This window comes from Perca flavescens, chromosome 2 (genome assembly GCF_004354835.1).
Source record: "Perca flavescens isolate YP-PL-M2 chromosome 2, PFLA_1.0, whole genome shotgun sequence".
NCBI lineage: Eukaryota > Metazoa > Chordata > Actinopteri > Perciformes > Percidae > Perca > Perca flavescens.
The window spans coordinates 30,135,780-30,157,510 of NC_041332.1; the positions used below are offsets into that span (position 1 = coordinate 30,135,780).

General features: G+C 41.4%; 1 protein-coding gene across 9 annotated transcripts in view; it reads right to left on the reverse strand.

Moving 5' to 3' along the window:
* The window catches only part of marchf1 (membrane-associated ring finger (C3HC4) 1), a 56,590-nt gene that overhangs the window by 15,070 nt on the left and 19,789 nt on the right, over nucleotides 1-21,731 (reverse strand). For 8 of the 9 annotated variants that reach the window (XM_028594575.1, XM_028594568.1, XM_028594589.1 and 5 more), the window contains 2 exons: nucleotides 12,579-12,754; nucleotides 7,392-7,797 (listed from right to left, as the gene is read on the reverse strand). In XM_028594575.1, coding sequence (XP_028450376.1) covers nucleotides 7,392-7,478 — 87 coding nt within the window. In that variant the 5' untranslated portion in view covers nucleotides 7,479-7,797; nucleotides 12,579-12,754. Of the gene's footprint in view, nucleotides 1-7,391; nucleotides 7,798-12,578; nucleotides 12,755-19,714; nucleotides 19,757-21,731 lie in introns of those variants that run through there. The other variant, XM_028594596.1, reaches the window with a different exon arrangement.

Sequence of the window (21,731 nt, forward strand, 5' to 3'; positions counted from 1 at the left end):
CTCTATATATATATATATATATATATATATATATATATATATATATATATATATATATATATATATATATATATATATATATATATATAGCTGTGTCTCTGTTTTCACAAGTTAAATACTGGTTGTTTTAAAACAATTAAATTAATGGGACAATATGGTTACTGCATGGGTTTGGTCCATATACTGTAGTGAATGAGGAGTGGACCGCATTTCTACTCAGTTTTTGGCCTAAAAACATCAGAATCTCTTGGCAGGCGTCTAAACATAGAATGTTGTCTTAACACTTTGTTGGGAATACTATAGTTAGAAACTACCTGTTACAACAAGAAATCTGAGATGAAACACTCCTACGTTTCCTGTCCTACTTAAATCAACTTTTCCAAATCACACTGATAATGTTACTGGAAAACACACCTCCAGCCTCAGCTGTCTTTACTGTGGGAAGATGCAGAATTCTGTATGAGCAATGTCTGGAAATTAGTCTCTGACACGCACGCACGCACACACACACAGAAATATATATACAGTACACACAAAGACACACACATGAACAGGTGGCCTATTTATTAAACAAGAACACTGGAAATTATGTTGGCGGGACTGATATGTCATTTGCGGTGGTTAAGGCAAAATAACAACTCAGAGACAGAAAAATTACGCACGCGCACGCACGCACGCACGCACGCACGCACGCACGCACGCACGCACGCACACACACACACACACACACACACACACACACACACACACACACACACACACACACACACACTGCCAACTGCCTGGTGTGTGGGCAGTAAAAAAAAAAAAAAAGTACTAAATCGAGTGAAAGTAAAAGAGATGTGTTTTGATAGTATATTCACAGGAGGAACTTTAGATTTAAAAGATAACAGTTGTTATTCTGAAAATGTTCCAATACATTCCCATTAAATCCCAGGAAAAGACCAAAACAGTTCTCATGTTCATTGTAGCGAGGGAACATGTCATCCTCACTTTGGACGCAATGGAGGTCTATGGCACAGAGGAATAAGATACATATGACTTTAGCTACGCAGGTAATAAATGTAATTCATCAATATATTGTTTTGATCTTTTGATGAAATTTGTTGAGTATAATAACTATAAAATACTCAACAGCTCTGATGGCCTTAATGCTAATAAACAAGCTCAGTCATTTTTAAGAAAAACAGTGCTAAGTTAAATCTATATTTAAATAGTATTTAATACATGTAAGAGGTCTGTTTGTGCATTTTTGGTATTTATATTTATATTATATAAAGTATAATGCCTATAGGTGTAGCAGTATGAAAGTTATAGGTTTAATGTATCTTACAGGATATTTATATTGTTCAAAGTTCATGTTTGTAACGTCTCATGTGGGTGGCTTCTTTATACATTTTTTTTTGCTTGACATAAAAAAAGCAACACAGAGCTTGCCTGTACCAACCCACACACTGACCCTGGTGTGGGTACACCAAAATCAGTGAAATAAATAAGAGAGACGCTGACAAGTAGAAGACTGCATCCTCTAAGCTGATCAAGGGATTTGCTGATAGCCAGGTTTAAATAGTAGTCCTGCATGGAGTCAAAGCAAACATTCTGCAGTGTCCTCGGGGTGGTAGGCTACACATGTACTGGGCAATGGGCACATGCTTGTAATGTTTGGTAGTTTAACAATTTATTATGAGTCACGAAACAGATTATCTGCCAATTATTCCATAATACTCTATAATGTGGTTTAAAAAAATAGATAAATCAACAACTGTGCATGTGTGCTCTTCAGGTGTATATTTTTCATTAGTCTGCATTTGCATTTCTGAGAAGATATTGATGTTTGTGCCACTTCATCATTTTAACCTTAGATGCATAAGTGGGGTCAAAAATGACCCCAGCGGTTGTTTTTTTGCAATATTTTTGTAATTTTACATTTTTATCATTTAATCTTCCATGTATTCCTCAAATAGGTTGTCTTTGACATGAGGCCATTTGGATTTGTATCTAATTGTTATATTTGTTAAGTAATTGCATGTTTTGTATCAGTACTGCACTTTTCCATACGTGGGGTCAAAAATGACCCCAACCATTTTCTATGGAATTTCAAAGGTTAACCCTAGGAGCCTTTGGTTTTTATCAACTGTGACTGCCAGGTATACATTTACTGTTGATCCACACATCTAATGGCAGCAGTCTCACCACCATGAAGGTTATTTTTACTAAATGTTAACATTATTTTTAATACTCTCTACCAATTACTGATCTGATCACTGCTACTAACAGTGCATTAGTGTATTCTTATTTGAAACAGTGCTTACCAAAATCCCTTCATGTTTACTATTCCCTTACCATGAGTTAAGTTATACAAATACTTTGAAGAAGTATTGTTAAGTAGTAAGTAGTTTTTTCAAGAGGCAGTGATGTGGTTAGTTATATCATTTCTAACTGGTAACCACCAACATGTCAGAAAGGTCTGTTGGCACTTTGACATTTCCAGTTGAAAATTAATTTCAGTGCTCAACATTGTGTCAGTCAATTACAATGTGTCACGATGACATTCAGCCTTGATGAAACTAAATATTGGTGTGTTTACATTTCCTGTCAGTAGCTGGGATGCAACCATAGACTGTAAATATTATGGCTGCAACTTATGGTTATTTTAATCAATTAAATGTTTAGTCTATGGAATGTAACAAAGCTATAAAGACAAGCACGTTTTGCAAGATTTCATGCTCTTTCAGTAGAGCAAATAGGATTTCAAAATGATTTATTATTTTTAGTAGTGGCTCTAAACCTGCTAGCATTTACAGCATTTCTCAGTAGTTCGTGAAATGGTCACATTATTTAATCTATAGATTCATGTACAAGGACACGTTTTTCTAATTCTTTTTGTGTTGGTGAGGACGATTTTTAAACTAATGAATTTCAATGGGAAGCATATTTCGTGATCACAGCACGATTACAGTAGCGAGTAGTATTAAATGCCGAAAATCCAAGTAAGGAGGTTGGTTGGGGTGGTGGATAGGTTGAACAACACAGGACTTTCACCCCGGAGACCAGGGTTCACGTCCCGGCATAAACCCCAACCGTCCCGTTGTTGTGGCGCGTCAGCATCCCAGAGACCGGGGATTGTGAACCAAAGCATTAAAGACAGTTGCGTTCATGTTTACTTGCGGGAGCCATCTTGGAAACCAGTCATAACTAGTCGAAGAACGAGCGCCGTGCAAATAAGTCTGAGATTCCAATACTGTCTATGGAGATTCCACGTTGCACGGCGTTCGACTAGTCATGAATGGTTTCCAAGATGGTTCCCGCAAGTAAATATGAACGCGACTGTCTTTATAATCTTTTTAATAAACTATCTGTACACTTACAATGTTGTCAATGCTTCGGTTCACATTTAGGGACACTCATTAGGCTAACGTTATGGTGTGGTGATATTTCGAGCCATTTTAGTGGTATTAAATAATGATTTAATTTGAGTGTCCCTATGCCCCAAATACTAGCATTGTAAGCTAACCAGCGGTCCGCGGTAGCCTCGTCAAAGCTCCAAACTCATTCGATTAGCATGAAAACATGTCCCAGAGAGCGACAGAGTAGGTACACATCAGGTAATAACCCCTAGGTTTGTTTTGCGCCGGAATTGTCCTTAAAGATTCCCCATCTATTTGGCTCATATTTCTCCTTTATTTCTAGTTTGTTTTTGTTGACTTTCTAAAATCACTTATAGTAAGAAGCTTTAGTATTAACAATATTGAAATCTACACTTGCAGTGGATTTGTGAGTCTGTAGATGTTTTTTTACAGATATGTTTAATATATTCAGTAGAACCTTTACAACTTTGAGTTGTAGTTCAAGTGGTTTGTTTAAAGGAAGTTAGCTCTTTGCATATGAATAATGTAAAGGTTTCTTTTTTTCACTTTCAAATGCAGGCTGTACAATGTTTTTTTTGTTTCTTGTATGCATGTATGTAATGTATTTTTACTCCAGGTCTAGGACAGACATTGATTTTTTCCTGTTTCTGTACAGTATGAAAATGAACTACCAGACAGAAAACTTTAAGGAAAGTATTTGCACACTTGATGTTTACTGGGATGGAGTACAGATAAAAGTTTCAAAAGTGTGCTAATTGATTTCTTTTCATATTATGGATACAAATGGAAACCAATGGATGCCTAGAACAGTAGGACAAATATGTCAACATTTCTCAAATTATTTAAGTATCAAGGATTTGTAGTTTATGGGCTAAAACATGGAAAACCACATTTTACTGGTCCAGTGAAATAAAAATTGCATTTTCTATGTTTTCAACTTGTGTTGCTGGGTGTATTGTTCCTATATCTATTGCTTTTATACCTAACCGTGACTATTTATACCTGCGCTGGTTCTCGAGCACTAGTTGTAGTCTTCTCCTGAACAGCGGTGGCGCTAATGAGCAAAGGCTACCGACGTTGCTCTTTCTACAGACTAGAAGAAGAAGAAAAAGATAGACAAGGGCAGAACTGGCAGCAGCATTGCTGTCAATGCTTCAATTTGATTCGATGACCTACTTTGTCGGATCAAGCCTTTCATTCACCATAAAAGAACCCAGTAAGTTTACAAGAGAGACTTGCAGTCACTCTTGAGAGTCCTGGCATCCGGTTGTCGGCGAACTTGTTCAGGCCTCCTGGTTCTGCTTTGTCACGCGCCGCTGAAAAAAAAAAAGAGCCGTGTGCAACCTCTGCTCGCACGCTATAAATCGGGCGCGCCGTCAGGATATTACGTCATTTTGACGTCACGATGGTGCATGCTACCTTGGATGCTTCTAGTATATAAGAGCCATTACACTGCAGAAGGGGCAAGAAGTGCAGAGCTAGTAGCATTGATAAAAAAAAAAGAAAAAGAGTATTATTAGTATTCTATCCTCACACTCTATCCTGGGGGTTATTTATTTATTTATTATAACAGTCCTGCTACAAAAGACATTTGCATGTCTGTGTTATAGTTCACTCTTCACTCTGACCACAGGCAGCTGCCCATAAAATTATGGATTTTTAAACAGGTGTATCCACCAATTTACTTTTCTATATAACTCTTTTCTTGGGCTGGTTCCTCCTCACCTATTTACATACGACCTGTGCTCTCGTGAAGTCAGTTCCCTCAAATTAGAATGAAGTTTGGTAGAAACAAAGCTTATACACAACTTGTTCCACCTGATAGATTGTACTGAACAACTTAGTAAATAGTAAATTTTAAAGGATCTAGAAACAGCACTTCTCGTTTTGCTCCATATTTATCGCTAGGGCTGGGCGATATATCGATATTATATCGATATCGTGATATGAGACTAGATATCGTCTTAGATTTTGGATATCGTAATATCGTGATATGACCATAAGTGTCTTTTCCTGGTTTTAAAGGCTGCATTACAGTAAAGTGATATTGTAACTGTTCTATTATTTGCCTTTACCCACTTAGTCATTATATCCAAATTACTGATGATTATTTATCAAAAATCTAAGTGTGAAGATATTTTGTATAGATATATATAACCTGTTTATTATTTATTCATTTGATTTTGCAACTGTTCACTGAAATAGTCTGTTTCTATGAAACTACTTGTGACATGTTATATTTGGCTTTGACTTTGACTGAACTGCTCTCAGTTTGTGGAAAAGAAATATCGGGATATATATCGTATATCGATATTCAGCCAAAATATATCGGGATATGACTTTTGGTCCATATCGCCCAGCCCTATTTATCGCTTTAACTTAATTTAAATAGTTTTGACAAGTAAAAAACCCATGTATGTGTCTTGATTGACTATTTTTATTTTTTAGGGTTGAAGGGGCATTTTTCCCTTATTTAGATCCCTGAAAATATAGACTTCACCTAATGTAACAAATAACGAAACGTCATTTAAAAAAGAAAGTAATCCAACAGTCAAGACTTTTTAGATGCAGACCTTGTGACCACTGTACGGCAATGAATGAATGAATGACCATAGGATATTATGCTAAATAGGGCTGTACCGAATAGATCGAAGCTCAATCAACATTCGTATGCCTCGCTAGGGTGGGGTTGATTGGCCGAATACATCGCCTGTTGTTTTTTGGGGACGATTTTTGTCCTTTTGTTTTGCTAATTTAAAGGTCTGCCTCCGAAGAACGAGCTGCCTGCTGGGCAGCAACTCTCACTTGGCTCTCACAAAGAGGTCACCAATGGCAGAGAGATTCTGCTCTGTGAATTATGGGTTTATTTAGACCAAACCAGAGTTGGTGATTGTTAGAACAGTGAAAAGACTAACCAAGACTGTTTTGGGCCGTTGACTTAAAAAGCTAAGAGAGCAAACTTTCCTCTCAAGCACATCTCCCAGCAGAAACTATGCGGGTGGGGGGTGGTGGTAGGGGTGTCATAAAATATGACAACAGACCTCATATGAGGAAGTGAAACCATTTTGTACTACAGTTACTCCCAAAAAGATGTCGAATACTTTTTAAGTTCCTGTTTTTACCTTAATAAATACATGCAACGACAAAATATTCTTGTTTGTGTCTAGAATCAAGAGACCGAATATACACAATTTAACTTGAATGAGAATGAGTTTGTAAACTCTATAGTTTTGATTAGAACTCAACTCTTTAGTTCATGCATGGCGATGATGACCTTGTTTTCCTTTCTGCTTTAAGTCCCTAACTCTGTCAGACAAAGCCACTTCATAGCCTCATGAATGGCGGCACGGTGGCTCGGTGGTCACAGCAAGTAGGCACTGCTGAGTACTGGGTTGGATCCCTGGTCCGGGCAGGGCCTTTCTGTGTGTAGTTTGCACGTTCTCCCCGTGTTTGTGTGGGTTTCTTCCAGGTGCTCCTGCTAGTACCCCTCAACGTGTACCACTGCTCCTAATTAGTTAGGATTGGTTAAATGCAGAGGATATATTCCTTGTATATGTAAAAATTTACTTGTCAAATAAAGGAAATATTATAATATTTTCATGTGATTTAACATGAGGTGATGCGAGGTGATGGGATGTTCTATGATGTGACGTGATGTCAGGCTCTCAAGTGGGGGAACAGTGATAAAAGGCTGCTGAGTGCATACTGTACATGTACTGTATGCGAACGACAGAGTGAGTTGAAAAGACTGTCAGCTGATAATGGAGGCTGACACACGCACATTCACTCACACACACACACACACACGCACACACACACACACACACAGGCACACTTGCACCCTCGCACACACATATGCAACCTCTTATACAGTCATTTAGATCATTGCTTAATGACTAATCAGTGATTTCTGACAACACAAAGCTGAAATGTTAAGGTTTAACTGGAAAAAAACATAAACCTAGAGAGTTTTTTCTGGCACCTCAGAAGCACAAAAACAGAGTTAAGAGGTCAGTAACTCACCTCGGTCTTGTCTTTGGAGCGAGCAGCGCTCTTGCCGTTGCTGGCTGTCTCCCTGGCCGGAACCACACTTATCTGTTGTATTGGCATGCTGCTGTTTCTAGGTAACACTCTGGTATTACTCCCACAGTTTTCCCAGCACGCCGCGCCTTCCTGTCCTCCGATCCGCGTCCCTGCGCGTGATCTGCTGTCCCATCCACGAGCCGCTTTTAGGGAAAAGGGACAGCTCTCCGGGATCGCTTTCCTTAATCAGCCCAATCCAGATCACCAAGAGAAACGGAGATGGGATCAGGTCACCGTGGCAACAGGAAGACAGCTCTGGAAATGGTTGGGTGTGAAGTCGTCATGACGACTGGGAAACTACTCAACAGTGCGCACCACTTCCTCCTCCTCCTCCTGATCCCTCGTGCTGAGAGAGACGTGGAGAAGAAGAGTTGAGATGGAGCCGAGCAGTACACAAGGAGACAAGGCAAATGTGTGTTGTAGTGACATGCGTGCGCGCATGTGTGTGTGTCTCGGAGGGGCGGAGCCAGGATTTTGTCGTGCTTGCTGGGTAATAAGCATACGGTCCACAAGGATTAGGGCTTAGACTAACCTCAATCTCCTCCTCTGACCAGTGGTGCTGCTAATAAGCTTATGCAAGTTGTGCACATGGACAGCAGCCACACACACACACACACACACACAGCTAATAGCCTGATTGTTCAGGGACTTCCTGCTGAGAAACAATGTGTTGATAGATGTTTAGCCGCCTTATTTCTTCTATCATGTTAAAGGAATAAAGGCATATTAGTCGTCTGACTTGCCATGAGGTGAAAAACCTATACAACCATAGCAGTGTCTTCACAGAATGTGTGTGTAGGTGTGTGTGTTTGTGGTGGTGAGCATGTGTAATCCTATTTGAAATAGTCTTAGGTCATGAGGATTATGATTGATATAACTTGAAAATGGGTGATTTAAGGTGATAACGAAAGTGCAGCCGCTGACTGAGATGAAGAGGCAAACAAACTCAAGTGGTAAATTTCTCCTTAGAGGTGCGCAGGGCAATTTTTTTTAAAGGGGTGATAGAATGCAAAACTGATTTTATCCTGTCATAGTTGAATAACGACAGTTTGGTGGGTAAATAGGACATACATAGAAGCTCATATCCCATTGACACCCCTTTACTATGAAAATCTCATATTTTGAAACTGCCGCTGAAAACGGGCGAATCTCAACAAAGCTGGAAGTTGACGTCAACCTCCCAAGACCTGTAACTTTGTCACGCCCATGGGTGTATTAAGACATTTACATAGGCTACACAACTGACCTGAGATCAGGTAGTCTTCTGAATCTAGGTCACGCAGAGATCTCTGCTATTCCATTACAAAATTCACTTCTGAAACTTTTTTATGCGAGAAATCAACATCATGTAAAGCTCAAATATGGGCCGCTTTACAAAAATGGATGGCTAATTGCAAATTTTGTCTGACTGTGTGTCGGAGTTCAGCGCCGGTGCTGCCTGGGTTGCTGCCTCGCCGCCCGGCCGGCCTTCCTTCACAGACCCCGGCCTGCTATGAGGTACTTGGAGCTCCGTCACGACTGGCAGCCCACAGCACTCCATACCCGCACAAAGTCACCGTCTCTTGGGCTAATGGACAACCAAACGCCGCTGCTCTGACAGAGCTCCAGGGCCTGTGTCGGAGTTCAGCGCCGGTGCTGCCTGGGTTGTTGCCCCGCCGCCTGGCCTGCCTTCATTCACAGACCCCGGCCTGCTGTGAGCTTGATTGAGCTCCGTTAGGCTGGCAGCCCACAGCACCCCATACCTGCGCAAAGTCACAGTTTTTGGGCTAATGGACAACCAAACACCGCTGCTCTGACAGAGCTGCAGGGCCTGCAACTCCACTCTTCCTGCTAGCTAAATGCCCGGTGTATGTGAGTGAGAGAGCGGTCAGCGAGCTTATTACACCAGCATTCTCTTACCACAGGTTTCAGTTAATCTTATAATGTGTGTAATTATAATGTGTGGAGTTATTTAAACAAACAATTGGGAAAATAAACGCTGCTTGTCCGCGAGTCTCATTGATAGAGCCTGCGGCTGGATGTAGCTCTATCAATGAGAGCTAGCTAGCCTCCTCTTAGAATTCCCCTGAAATTCACAAATATTCATTAACTTGAAATCTGACACCGTTGTTAGCTTTATAAGACATTTAGCTAGATGTTGTATACGTGGCGTGACGAAATTCAAACTGTAAATATACTCGAATTACGCCGAAAATGAAACTAACTATCCGGGATTTGTAGCTACACAGGTAGCTAGGATTGAAGGGACAGTTGCAGCTAACGAAAGTAGCTAGGATTGAATGAAAGCCCTAATCTTCACAAATATTCATTAATTTGAAATCGGACACCGTTGTTAGCTTTATAAGACATTTAGCTGGATGTTGTATAGGTGGCATGACGAAATTCAAACTTCCCTTCGCTTTTTTATTATTATTCGGCTTATTATGAAATCGTCTTTACAAATACACTACTGGTCAAAAGTTTTAGAACACCCCAATTTTTCTAGTTTTTCATTGAAATGTTAGCAGTTCAAGTCCAATGAATAGCTTAAAATGGTACAAAGGTAAGTGGTGAACTGCCTGAGGTTAAAAAAAAAAAGTAAGGTTACCCAAAACTGAAAAATAATGTACATTTCAGAATTTTACAAAAAGGCCTTTTTCAGGGAACAAGAAATAGGTTAAAAAGGTAAAGCTGTTATGCAGCAATGGAGGTTAATCAAACTTTGAAAGTTGGTGCTATCAATTCCCACAAGTGTTCCAACTTGTCTGGATTACTTACAACCCCCTCTGTTTGTATAAAAGTATTGTTGGAACACACTGTGGTACCATACCCTCGTGAGCATTATTTGAACAGTATTGTACTGCAGAAAGTAGTGTGTTGCCATAAAAATAGAGGGAAAACGGCAGTTAACAATGGAAGAGAGACAGACCATCATAACACTTAAAAATGTTGGTCTTTCCTACAGAGAAATTGTGAAGAAAGTCAAGGTGTCAGTGAGTACAGTATTCTACACCATCAAAAGGCACTTAGAAACTGGGGCAAACTCTGACAGGAAGAGGTCTGGCAGACCCAAAGCCACAACAGAATCAGAAGACAAGTTTCTGAGAGTCAACAGCTTGCGTGATAGGCGGCTCACAGGACGACAGCTTCAAGCACAGCTTAATAGTGGTCGTAATAAGCAAGTCTCAGTTTCAACTGTAAAGAGAAGACTTCGAGCTGCAGGTTTGATAGAACCGAGTTGCAGCAAGAAAGCCATTGCTAAGACGTCAGAATAATAAAAAGAGGCTTACCTGGGCCAAGAAACACTGCCAATGGACTACTGAAGACTGGAAGAAGGTGCTATGGACTGATGAATCAAAATTGAAATCTTCGATTCATCACGCAGGATTTTTGTACGCCGCCGAGTAGGCGAAATGATGGTTCCTCAGTGTGTGACATCAACTGTCAAACATGGAGGAGGAAGCATGATGGTCTGGGGCTGTTTTGCTGGATCCAGGGTCGGTGATTTGTACAGAGTGAAAGGCACCCTGAACCAAAATGGCTACCACAGCATTGTGCAGCGCCATGCAGTACCCTCTGGTATGCGCCTAGTTGGTCAGGGGTTCATCCTACAGCAAGATAATGACCCAAAACATAAGACCAAGCTATGCCAGAACTACCTTAGGAAAAAAGAACAAGATGGTAAGCTTAAAAACATGGAGTGGCCAACACAGTCACCAGACTTAAACCCCATTGAGCTGGTTTGGGATGAACTGGACAAAAAAATGAAATCAAAGCAACCTACAAGTGTCACACATTTATGGGAACTTCTGCAACAGAGTTGGGAAGAACTTTCTGAAGAATATTTGATTTCCATTGTAGAAAGAATGCCACAAGTGTGTTCAGCTGTTATATCTGCCAAAGGGGGCTACTTTGATGAGTCAAAAATGTAGAATACATTTTGGTTTATAAATTGATTCCATGATTTCTTTTTTAACTTCAATTATTTATTTGTTCTATTCTTTCATTTCAGAGTACAATAAGACATTGAACTGCAAGAATTTCAATAAACACCTGGAAAAATTGGGGTGTTCTAAAACTTTTGACCAGTAGTGTACATTTCATCCATCGCTCCAAGATTTTTTTCAGGGATTCAGTTAGGTCAAGGTTGGAAAAAGCAACTGAGGATTAGGCGGGATTATGAAGGGAAAGGTCATGTTCTTGTGCCAGAGCAAGAACAATGTAGAAAGAAAACTTGCCACAAAAATGGCGTCAATCGACATATTTGTTTGATTTGAAAGCTCAAGCCAACTGTTGAAGAATATCTACCACAGTGGACAATAAAGTCACACTGTAGTGTATCGTAAAAAAGCAGCAGCAGCCTTGTTTTCAACAAGCACAAATGAGAGAAGTTCTCAAATATGTCCCAGATAACATATGCAAATCCACATGCTTTTCTCACTCACACACACACACACACACACACACACACACACACACACACACACACACACACACACACACACACACACACACACACAAGCATTTAATCGCATTGGAAATAGGGAAGTCAGAACCCACTTGCTTTGTGGTCGTCACACTTGTGGAACGCAAAGCTTTAATTCTTTTTAACATGGATCTAGAGAAGGTTTGTTTGATAAGAAGATGAGTAGGGTGTTTCAGATGTCATTTTAATTTGTTCCATTGTAACAGGGACAGCTACCACATCCTGCAATGAAAACCATAAAGCCACTTGAGCTTTATTCTTTCACAGAAAAGTTTCACTTTCAGAAAGTCGGAATGTAGTGACAAACGTTTTTAAACTCAACTATCTCCCCTTTTCCCCAAGTAAAGCAAATACTCCACCTGACAGCAATATCATAAATCTTAAAATTAATAAATTGGCAGCTTCTACTTAAACACACACACAGGCACAAGGCCCATTAATAATTAGGGTTAATATGATCTCACTTGAACTTGAAAGGGGATGTGTTTTCTTCACAGCTCTTGCAAGTCTGTGAAGAGACTTGGGTGAAGAGGGTGTGTGTGTTTGTCATGTGTCATGAAGCTGCTGTGTGATGGTCAACATCTGAACGCTCCAGTAACATACACTAAGGGTAAGTGTTTGATCCTGATTTTGATTCAGTGTGTCATGGGAAGAGATGTCACCTTTGATGGAAAACAGATTTTACAGATGAAATGTTCACAGCTGCGGCAGCGGGTGTAGATGGCATCTCCATTCACTGAGCTGGAGGTGTTGACGATCATGTTCTCTCTCCTGGCGTTTGCCCTCTTCACACTCACTGGGATGCTCAATGAGGAGCGTGCATGCACAAATGGTACGACTGCAAACACACACACACACGCAAATGTCAGATTTTGTCCATTTAGTTACTTTACAGACACTTGTTATTTACTCCATACAGAAAACTAAGCTATGAGAATCTCATGTGTTTCTTAAATTAACTTTTACACAGTGCACTTTGCATTTATGTTATCAAGGGACTTAGTATGCCGTGATTACTGCCACTTATATACGTTTGTAATATGGATGGGAAAAAAAACAGAAACACCTCTGACTGTACATGCAGGTTATAACCTAGCTAAAACTAATGCAGTTAATACAACAGTGCTGCAATACATCCTCCCCTTGTGAAGGTTATAATGTTCGGTTATCGTGGAAATTGTTTTGGAGAGGTGTTGATTCAATTTAATGATTGTATGTATGTATACATACAGTCATATGTACATACATCATATGTCATCATATGTACGTCTACCCTCATTAATATAAATGTGGTGGAGAAAATTGAGTATAATACAATGTAATTCTGCAGTACGCAGGGTAATTGTATTACACTGCATTAGTTTTAGCAAGGTATACAGTACCTATCACACTGGCAATGGAGGAATGGTATATACTGAAAATATTTATGTGCAAAACAATAAACACATCCTACAATATCTCTCAATATAGTTATAGCACTACAAACTACAACCTCAAAGATTATAGTGTGATTAAATAAAAATGTATCTGAATTATGGAGGTTTATTCATGACAACAGCCATGAACAGACCGCATACAATTTATGAGGTATAAAATGAGTCATGTATAAGAATAACAAATATACTGTATTTAAAAATCTATAGAATAATGTTAATTTCAAGGTCCGCTTAGAAGCGTTTTGCTTTTGTTTCAAATACATCATAGATTTATATTATATGAGACTCTAAACAGCACAAATAATACCATTTTCTATCCATCAGAGACAAATAAAATGCCACAAAGTGAGGAGGTGATCGTCTGACTCCATGCGAGGTTCATGTCTAAGAATGTAAAGCTTCAGAGGGCAACAGCAGTCCCTTTCTTCCTGTTCAGTGCCTTATAAGGACATGTCAGCCAAAGACTTGTGTGAGTGTGTGTAAGAGTGTGTTATCAGTTACCAGAACAAAGTAAATAGTGACCGCTGAACATGTGTGTAATTTATTATAGGATCCAGTGTTGCTCGATTCAGGATGAGGCACAAAGGAGTGGCCTAGATGTTACACTGTAAAAGAAAAAGTCAATAAACAAATGCCTACTTCAACAAACTGTTCAAAGACAGTATCTCGCGTCTTCTTTCTTTCCTCTTTGAAAGTGTGTGTATATGAAGACACACAGAAGTGCGTTTATTTAGATCTGAAAAAACCTGCTGTGATACTTCCTACAGATAAGTCTCAAAACCCTGTACCTACCTTTTCTTGTTTAATTTCGCTGTTGGATTTACTAAACAGGAAATATGCCTCAAACAAAGGTCATCTCTGACCGAGGTCTACAGCTACAGAAAATCCAGGTCAGAATCAAAAGGTGGGCGGAAGGATTAGAGTGAGATCTCAAATTCTGCAGGAATGAGGTGTCTTGTCAGGGATCAAAGGGTGGAGCTTGTGTGAATGAGCAGATCTACAGCAGCAAGAAAAATGTGTGAATCCCAGGCCATAAGATTCATTTATTATATAAAACTGCATGGTGCAACGTAATGATACCTGCTAATGTATTCATGAAGGCCTCTTTACAATTTCACTGAAGCTCCTGACCTTTTACTGCAGTTCTTTCATTGGATGCGTTTATGAGAATATTTGTGTTTATATATTCATACTGTGATACCTTTATGGTTAACAGTAATATGTAGTTAACGTTATGAAAATGAATGAATTGAAAATGATCATTGAAGTAAACTTCCCCTGAACTTCTTTTTCTGTTCTTCTTCCCCTGAACTGTTTTATTCATGCCTCCAATTGCACTGGTCACTAATATTATGATTCTAAAGTGCTTTCCTAACTTTGTGATTCCTAAACACAGCATCTGATTCTGCACCGTTTCAGGCTAAAAGTAACCAAGAATCGAGGATTTTGGAACAAAATGTGCCATAAAGCTCCGTCCAGACCAGGAAGAACTATTGTTATTCTTGTTGTGAACAGAAACTAATTTTGAGTTTTAATACAGTAGACTGATACAACCCAGTACGACAAAGAGCACTGTAGGTACACTGTAGAGCATGAGTCATTATAAACCAACAGCTGACTGACGGAACAGTTACAACGAGGGTGTAAGGCCCTCAGCTGGAAGTGACATGCTACTGCACCTCAAGCTGTGTGTAAACAGTATTGCTTTGAAAATACTTTTTTTCATCTACATAATGCAAAACCATGGTGTTTGTGCTGACCAGTAAATTCATTTTAGTATGTGGATAATGTGTATTTTAAGATGGCAATAATCTGTAGTTTCACAATCAATTACAAAATTTGTTACAAACAACACAGAGCACATGGTTTTGGAAAGTTATTTCCCTGAATTATACTGCTATGCTTAGGCAGTGCTTCCTCTGAGACAGTACAAATCCTACTGCCTTTGCAGAGAATAGCAGACACCTGGTATTGGTCCTATCTCTGTGCTTTGCTTTCTATAGAAAGTGCCTACTCTTTAGCCCCATCTGCTGTTTTCATAAAATATCACACTGATGCTTCATTAAATTCCATTGAAAAGAAACCAGGCAGGTTGAGCCAAAGTAAAAAAATCTAGAAAAAGCACAATTTGAGAAGAGACTTGATGCCTTTGTATCTACTGATGTGTACGGCCAAAAAACCACAAAGACCCAGACTGCATTTAAAAATCAAACCAGAGGTGGCTGGGTTAGCTCAGTTGGTAGAGCAGGCGCACATACATAGAGGGTTAAGGTCGTTTATGCTTCTGCGTCTACGCCGGACCCTTTGCTGTAGCCTGACGTGCACCTCTCGGAAAATGTAACTACACGTTGCAGCAACACACGTCGCGTTGCATCTCCCCAGACTCATTTCCTGGTTGTCCTTCTCCATAAACAACATAAAAAACAAGGAGAGGGTTAACTTTTCCTGCTAAAGATTTCCCACCGTGGTCAGAAAGCACAGGGGAAACACTTTGTTGCTCTCACTATGCCTCTAGAGTTGGTACTCCAAAGCTAATCGCATACACACACGCCGGCTCGACGCACACACCAGCGCACAAGTATAAACATCAGGCCACTTACGTAGGCTACGGTGAAAGCTCTGCGTGGAGCCTCCGCAGAACCATAAAACAAGCTTTACTCCTCAACGCAGCGGCCGCGTGTTCGACTCCGACCTGCGGCTCTTTGCTGCCCTTTCTCTCTCCCCTTTCATGTCTTCTCTTCTGTCATGTGGAATTAAAGGCCTAAAATGCCCCCCAAAAAATTAGAGAATTTTTTTTTTCTCTTCAAACTAGAGTATGGACACTTGGTTCGTGTGTCCAGAGAAGCCGTCATGTCTGGGTTAGGATTTAACAAACCAAGTGACTTTTGGCCCTTGAAGCCCTATTGGGGCAACATCCTGAGGGATTAGAGGCTGCTCCCTGTTGAGTTTGCCCCCTGACCCCTGAGCCCTCCGTCACTCCTCCACAGTCAGCCGTCAGGTTGCCAACGCGGAGGGGAGGGGGCGCTCCAGAATAAAGACTAGGTTAACCACCCTTGTGAGAGCCTATCTTTTTCTTCACTAATGCAGAAGAAAAAGAAAAAACGCCTGGCTTATTTGTGTGATGTGTCCTGATGGTTCATGCTATTAGTTTGTGTATTGGGTGTTCACTGCTGTTCATGTGTATATGTATCTATTGGGGTCTGTATTGGGCAATCTGAGATAAATGGTCTCAAGTGTAATTAAGCCCTGGCTGGCTGCGGCCCTCATTAACACTAATGACCTTTATGGCATGACAACAGACCTACTATCACTCCGATGGCCAACGAACTGACTCATCAGTTCATAATTAACATTTGTACACAGACCCACTGGACTACACCTCAAAACTTTTTTACAACACAGCACATAACATCTCTGCTATTTATTCCTTCATCTACACTCTCCTTTGTATACACTAGAATGAGTGAGTTTGTACCTATAGTCAATAAAACTTGGGCTCTCGCAATTTGTTTAGTTGGTTATGATAATATTTTACTCACAAAAAGTAACATCACTACAACAGGTCCAATGGAGCAACAAACACAATCTTTCAAGACAGAATCAAAAACTTTCCCCTAAAACAAGTTCAAAACCCAAATCTATTCAATTTATTATGACATTAAACAGAGGAAAGTAGCAAATTATCACATTTGTCTGGAAGTAGTGAGTTTTGATTTATTGATCATTTGTTGACTGACTAATCTACACTACCGGTCAAAAGTTTTAGAACACCCCAATTTTTTTTGTTTTTTATTGAAATTTTAGCACTTCAAGTCCAATGAATAGCTTGAAATGGTACAAAGGTAAGTGGTGAACTGCCTGAGGTAAAAAAAAAAAAGTAAGGTTACCCAAAACTGAAAAATATTGTACATTTCAGAAGGCCTTTCAGGGAACAAGAAATGGGTTAACAACGTAAAGCTGTTCTGCATCAATGGCGGTTGATTAAGCTTTGAAAGTTGGTGCTACCAATTCCCACAGGTGTTCAAACTTGTCTGGATTACTTACAACCCCCTCTGTTACACACTGTGGTACCGTACCCTTGTGAGCATTTTTTAACAGTATTGTAATGCTGAAAGTAGTGTGTTGCCATAAAAATGGCGGGGAAAAGGCAATTAACAATGGAAGAGAGACAGACCATCATAACACTTAAGAATGTTGGTCTTTCCTACAGAGAAATTGCGAAGAAAGTCAAGGTGTCAGTGTGTACAGTATTCTTCATCATCAAAAGGCACTTAGAAACTGGGGCAAACTCTGACAGGAAGAGGTCTGGCAGACCCAAAGCCACAACAGAATCAGAAGACAAGTTTCTGAGAGTCAACAGCTTGCGTGATAGGCGGCTCACAGGACGACAGCTTCAAGCACAGCTTAATAGTGGTCGTAATAAGCAAGTCTCAGTTTCAACTGTAAAGAGAAGACTTCGAGCTGCAGGTTTGATAGATCGAGTTGCAGCAAGAAAGCCATTGCTAAGACGTCCGAATAAGAAAAAGAGGCTTACCTGGGCCAAGAAACACTGCCAATGGACTACTGAAGACTGGAAGAAGGTGCTATGGACTGATAAATCGTGATGGTCTGGGGCTGTTTTGCTGGATCCACGGTCGGTGATTAGTACAGAGTGAAAGGCACCCTGAACCAAAATGGCTACCACAGCATTGTGCAGCGCCATGCAGTACCCTCTGGTATGCGCCTAGTTGTTCAGGGGTTCATCCTACAGCAAGTTAATGACCCAAAACATAAGTCCAAGCTATGCCAGAACTACCTTAGCAAAAAAGAACAAGATGGTAAGCTTAAAAACATGGAGTGGCCAACACAGTCACCAGACTTAAACCCCATTGAGCTGGTTTGGGATGAACTGGACAGAAAAATGAAATCAAAGCAACCTACAAGTGTCACACATTTATGGGAACTTCTGCAACAGAGTTGGGAAGAACTTTCTGAAGAATATTTGATTTCCATTGTAGAAAGAATGCCACGAGTGTGTTCAGCTGTTATATCTGCCAAAGGTTGGCTACTTTGATGAGTCAAAAATGTAGAATACATTTTGGTTTATAAATTGATTCCATGATTTCTTTTTTAACTCTAAATTGTTCATTTGTTCTATTCTTTCATTTCAGTATACAATAAGACATGGAACTGCATGAATTTCAATACAAATCTGGAAAAATTGGGGTGTTTTGACCGGTAGTGTATTAAATGGGTTATTGTTTCAGTTCTAGTTCCAATACCAGAAAAACTATATGAGAAATATAAACATGCAAAATATTAATATCAATCTAGATCTTCTACTTCTCTAAAGAATAAGTAAACTAATAGGAATCTGAGGAGACGTTCAATGCCAACTTTCAGTACTTCAGTTTTCAATACTCCGACACAGATATATCATCCGGTTTCAGCTTCTCCAATGTGAGGATTTGCTGCTTTTCTACGTTTTACATTATTATGAACTGAATATCTGTAAATGGGACAAAACAATGCATCTGAAGACTTCCCCTTGGACTCCTGAAAATTGTGATTGGCATTATTTTAATCATTTGATAGGGTAAACACATTTGGTGGAAACAATTTGGTCAGTACTGAAGTTCAGTACCCAACACTAATTATCACACACCACAGAACAACCCTTTAGTGCAGCCCTGCCAAGATACTGAAGCAGTTTAATAGGAGGTTGCCCTCTGTGTGAGTGTCTCTCTCTCTCTCTCATCGGGAAGTGTTTGAGCAGGCTGGGTAATCTTTGTAAAGACGTATAATCCCCGGGGAGAGCAAATATTACAACACGCTCTGCTCATTCACACAGAAAATCTGGTGGGGAGAATTTGGTACAATTGACTTGTTTTTGTTTTGAAGCAGACTGATCTCATGAAATGGCGTATGTATGACACGCCAATTCGTATGCCATTATTGGCTTGTTATAAAGACGCATACTCGCTTTTTAGCGTGTTTATCAATGCCGTTTGGCCTCCATTGACTTACATTACCTTGCAATTGCGTGTGAATTTACGCCGTAGGGAGTAGTATGAAACGGCGAAAATCTGCATAGGGAGGTTGGTCGGGATGGTTTTCCTAAACCCAACCCCGTTTTTCTTTTCCTAAAGTCAACCGTCTCTTTCTTCTTTTCCTAAAGTCAACCGTCGCTTTCTTCTTTTACTAAAGCCAACCCTGTTTTTCTTTTCCTAAACCCAACCGGTTCTTCTTTTCCTAAACTCAACCGTAGCTTTCTTCTTTTGAGGGCTAAAGAGAGCTTACGGTCATGCTGCTTCACTAATCCTCATTCACATGTAATGGCTGACATTTCATCTTAATGTGTTAATTCATCCGGAAACCATCACCTTATCGTGGTGGAGAGGTGTGTCCCTATGAGTTACCCTGCCCGGAGGAAGTCCGGGGCCCCCGTCTGGAGCCAGGCCCAGATGGAGGGCTCGCCAGCGAGCGCCTGGTGACCGGGTTTGCCACAGAGCCCGGCCGAGCACAGCCTGAAGAAGCAACGTGGACCTTCCCTCTCCATTCCATGGGCCCACCACGCTGCCCCACAGGTGGTCAGGGGCCTCGACGGACCAGACCTGGGCGGCAGAGGCTGGCTCTGGGGACGTGGAATGTCTCTCTGTGGGGAAAGGAGACAGAATGTGTGCGGGAGGTTGAGTGCTACCAATTAGATCTGGTGGGGCTTACCTCTACGCACAGTCTCGGTTCTGGAACCATACTCCTGGATAGGGGTTGGACTCTTTTCTTCTCCGGAGCTGCCCAGGCGCCAGGCAGGTGTGGGGATACTCAAAAGCCCATGGCTGAGCGCTGCTACATTGGAGTTCACCCTGGTGGACAAGAGGGTCACCTCCCCAGGCCTGCGGGTTGTGGGGGGGAAAACTCTGACTGTTGTTTGTGCATATGCACCAAACAAATGCTCGGAGTATTCCACCTTCTTGGAGACCTTTAATGGAGTCCTCCATGGGGCTCCAGTGGGGGTCTCCATAGTTCTGCTGGGGGACTTCAACGCGCACGTGGGCAATCATGGAGACACGTGGAGAGGCATGATTGGGAGGAACGGCCTCCTTGATCGAAACCCGAGTGGTCGTTGTTGGACTTCTGTGCTAGTCATGGATTGTCTATAACAAACACCATGTTTGAACATAGGGATGTTCATAAGCGTACTTGGTACCAGAGCACCCTAGGCCGAAGGTCAATAATCGATTTTACAATCGCATCTTCTGATCTGAAGCTGCTTGTTTTGGATAATCGGGTGAAGAGAGGGGCAGAGCTGTCAACCGATCACCATCTGGTTGTGAGTTGGGTAAGGGGGTGGGGGAAGACTCTGGACAATCCTGGTAAGCCCAAACTGGTAGCGAGGTTAAACTTGGAATGTCTGGAGGAGGCCCCTATCCGACAGACTTTCAACTCAGACCTTCGGCGGAGCTTTTCGTGCATCCCTGTGGAGGCTGGGGGCATTGAACCCGAGTGGTGCTGAAGTTGCGGCGGGGAGCTGTGGTCTTAGAGTCTTAGTTGCCTCAAGGGGCGGTAACCCACAAACACATGGTGGACACCGGTGGTCAGGGAAGCCGTCCGATTGAGGTTATCCCCGAGGACTCCGGAGGCAGTTGCAGGGTCCCGAGGGGCTGCAGCCTCTGCCGTGAAAGAGGCAAAGCAGCGGGTGTGGGAGAAGTTTCGGAGAAGGACTTTCGGTCGGCACCAAGGTGCTTCTGGAAAACCATTCGCCACCTCAAGAGGGGGAAGCGGGGAACCATCCAAGCTGTGTACAGTAAGGAAGGGAAGCTGTTGAGCTCAACTGAAGAAATAATAGGGCGGTGTAAGGAGCCCTTGAGGAACTCCTAAATCCAACTAATACGTCCTCTATGTTAGAGGCAGAGCTGGAGGATGATGGGGGATTGTCGTTAATTTTCCTGGTGGAAGTTACTGAGGTAGTCAAAGAACTCCACAGTGGTAAAGCCACGGGGATTGCGATCCGTCCAGAAATGCTGAAAGGTCTGGGTGTGGAGGGGCTGTCTTAGATGGCATGCCTCTTCAACATCGCGTGGAAGTTTGGGACAGTGCCTAAGGAATGGCAGACCGGGGTGGTGGTTCCCCTGTTCAAAAACAGTGACCAGAGGGTGTGTGCCAATTACAGGGGTATCACACTTCCACACCTCCCTGGTAAAGTCTACTCCAAGGTGCTGGAAAGGAGGGTTTGGCCGATAGTTGAACCTCAGATTGAAGAGGAATAATACAGATTCCGTCCAAGGATCCTGAAGGGAGCCTGGAAGTATGCCCATCCGGTCTAGACTTGTTTTGTGGATCTGGAGAAGGCGTATGACCAGGTCCCCCGGGAGATACTGTGGGAGGTGCTGCAGGAGTATG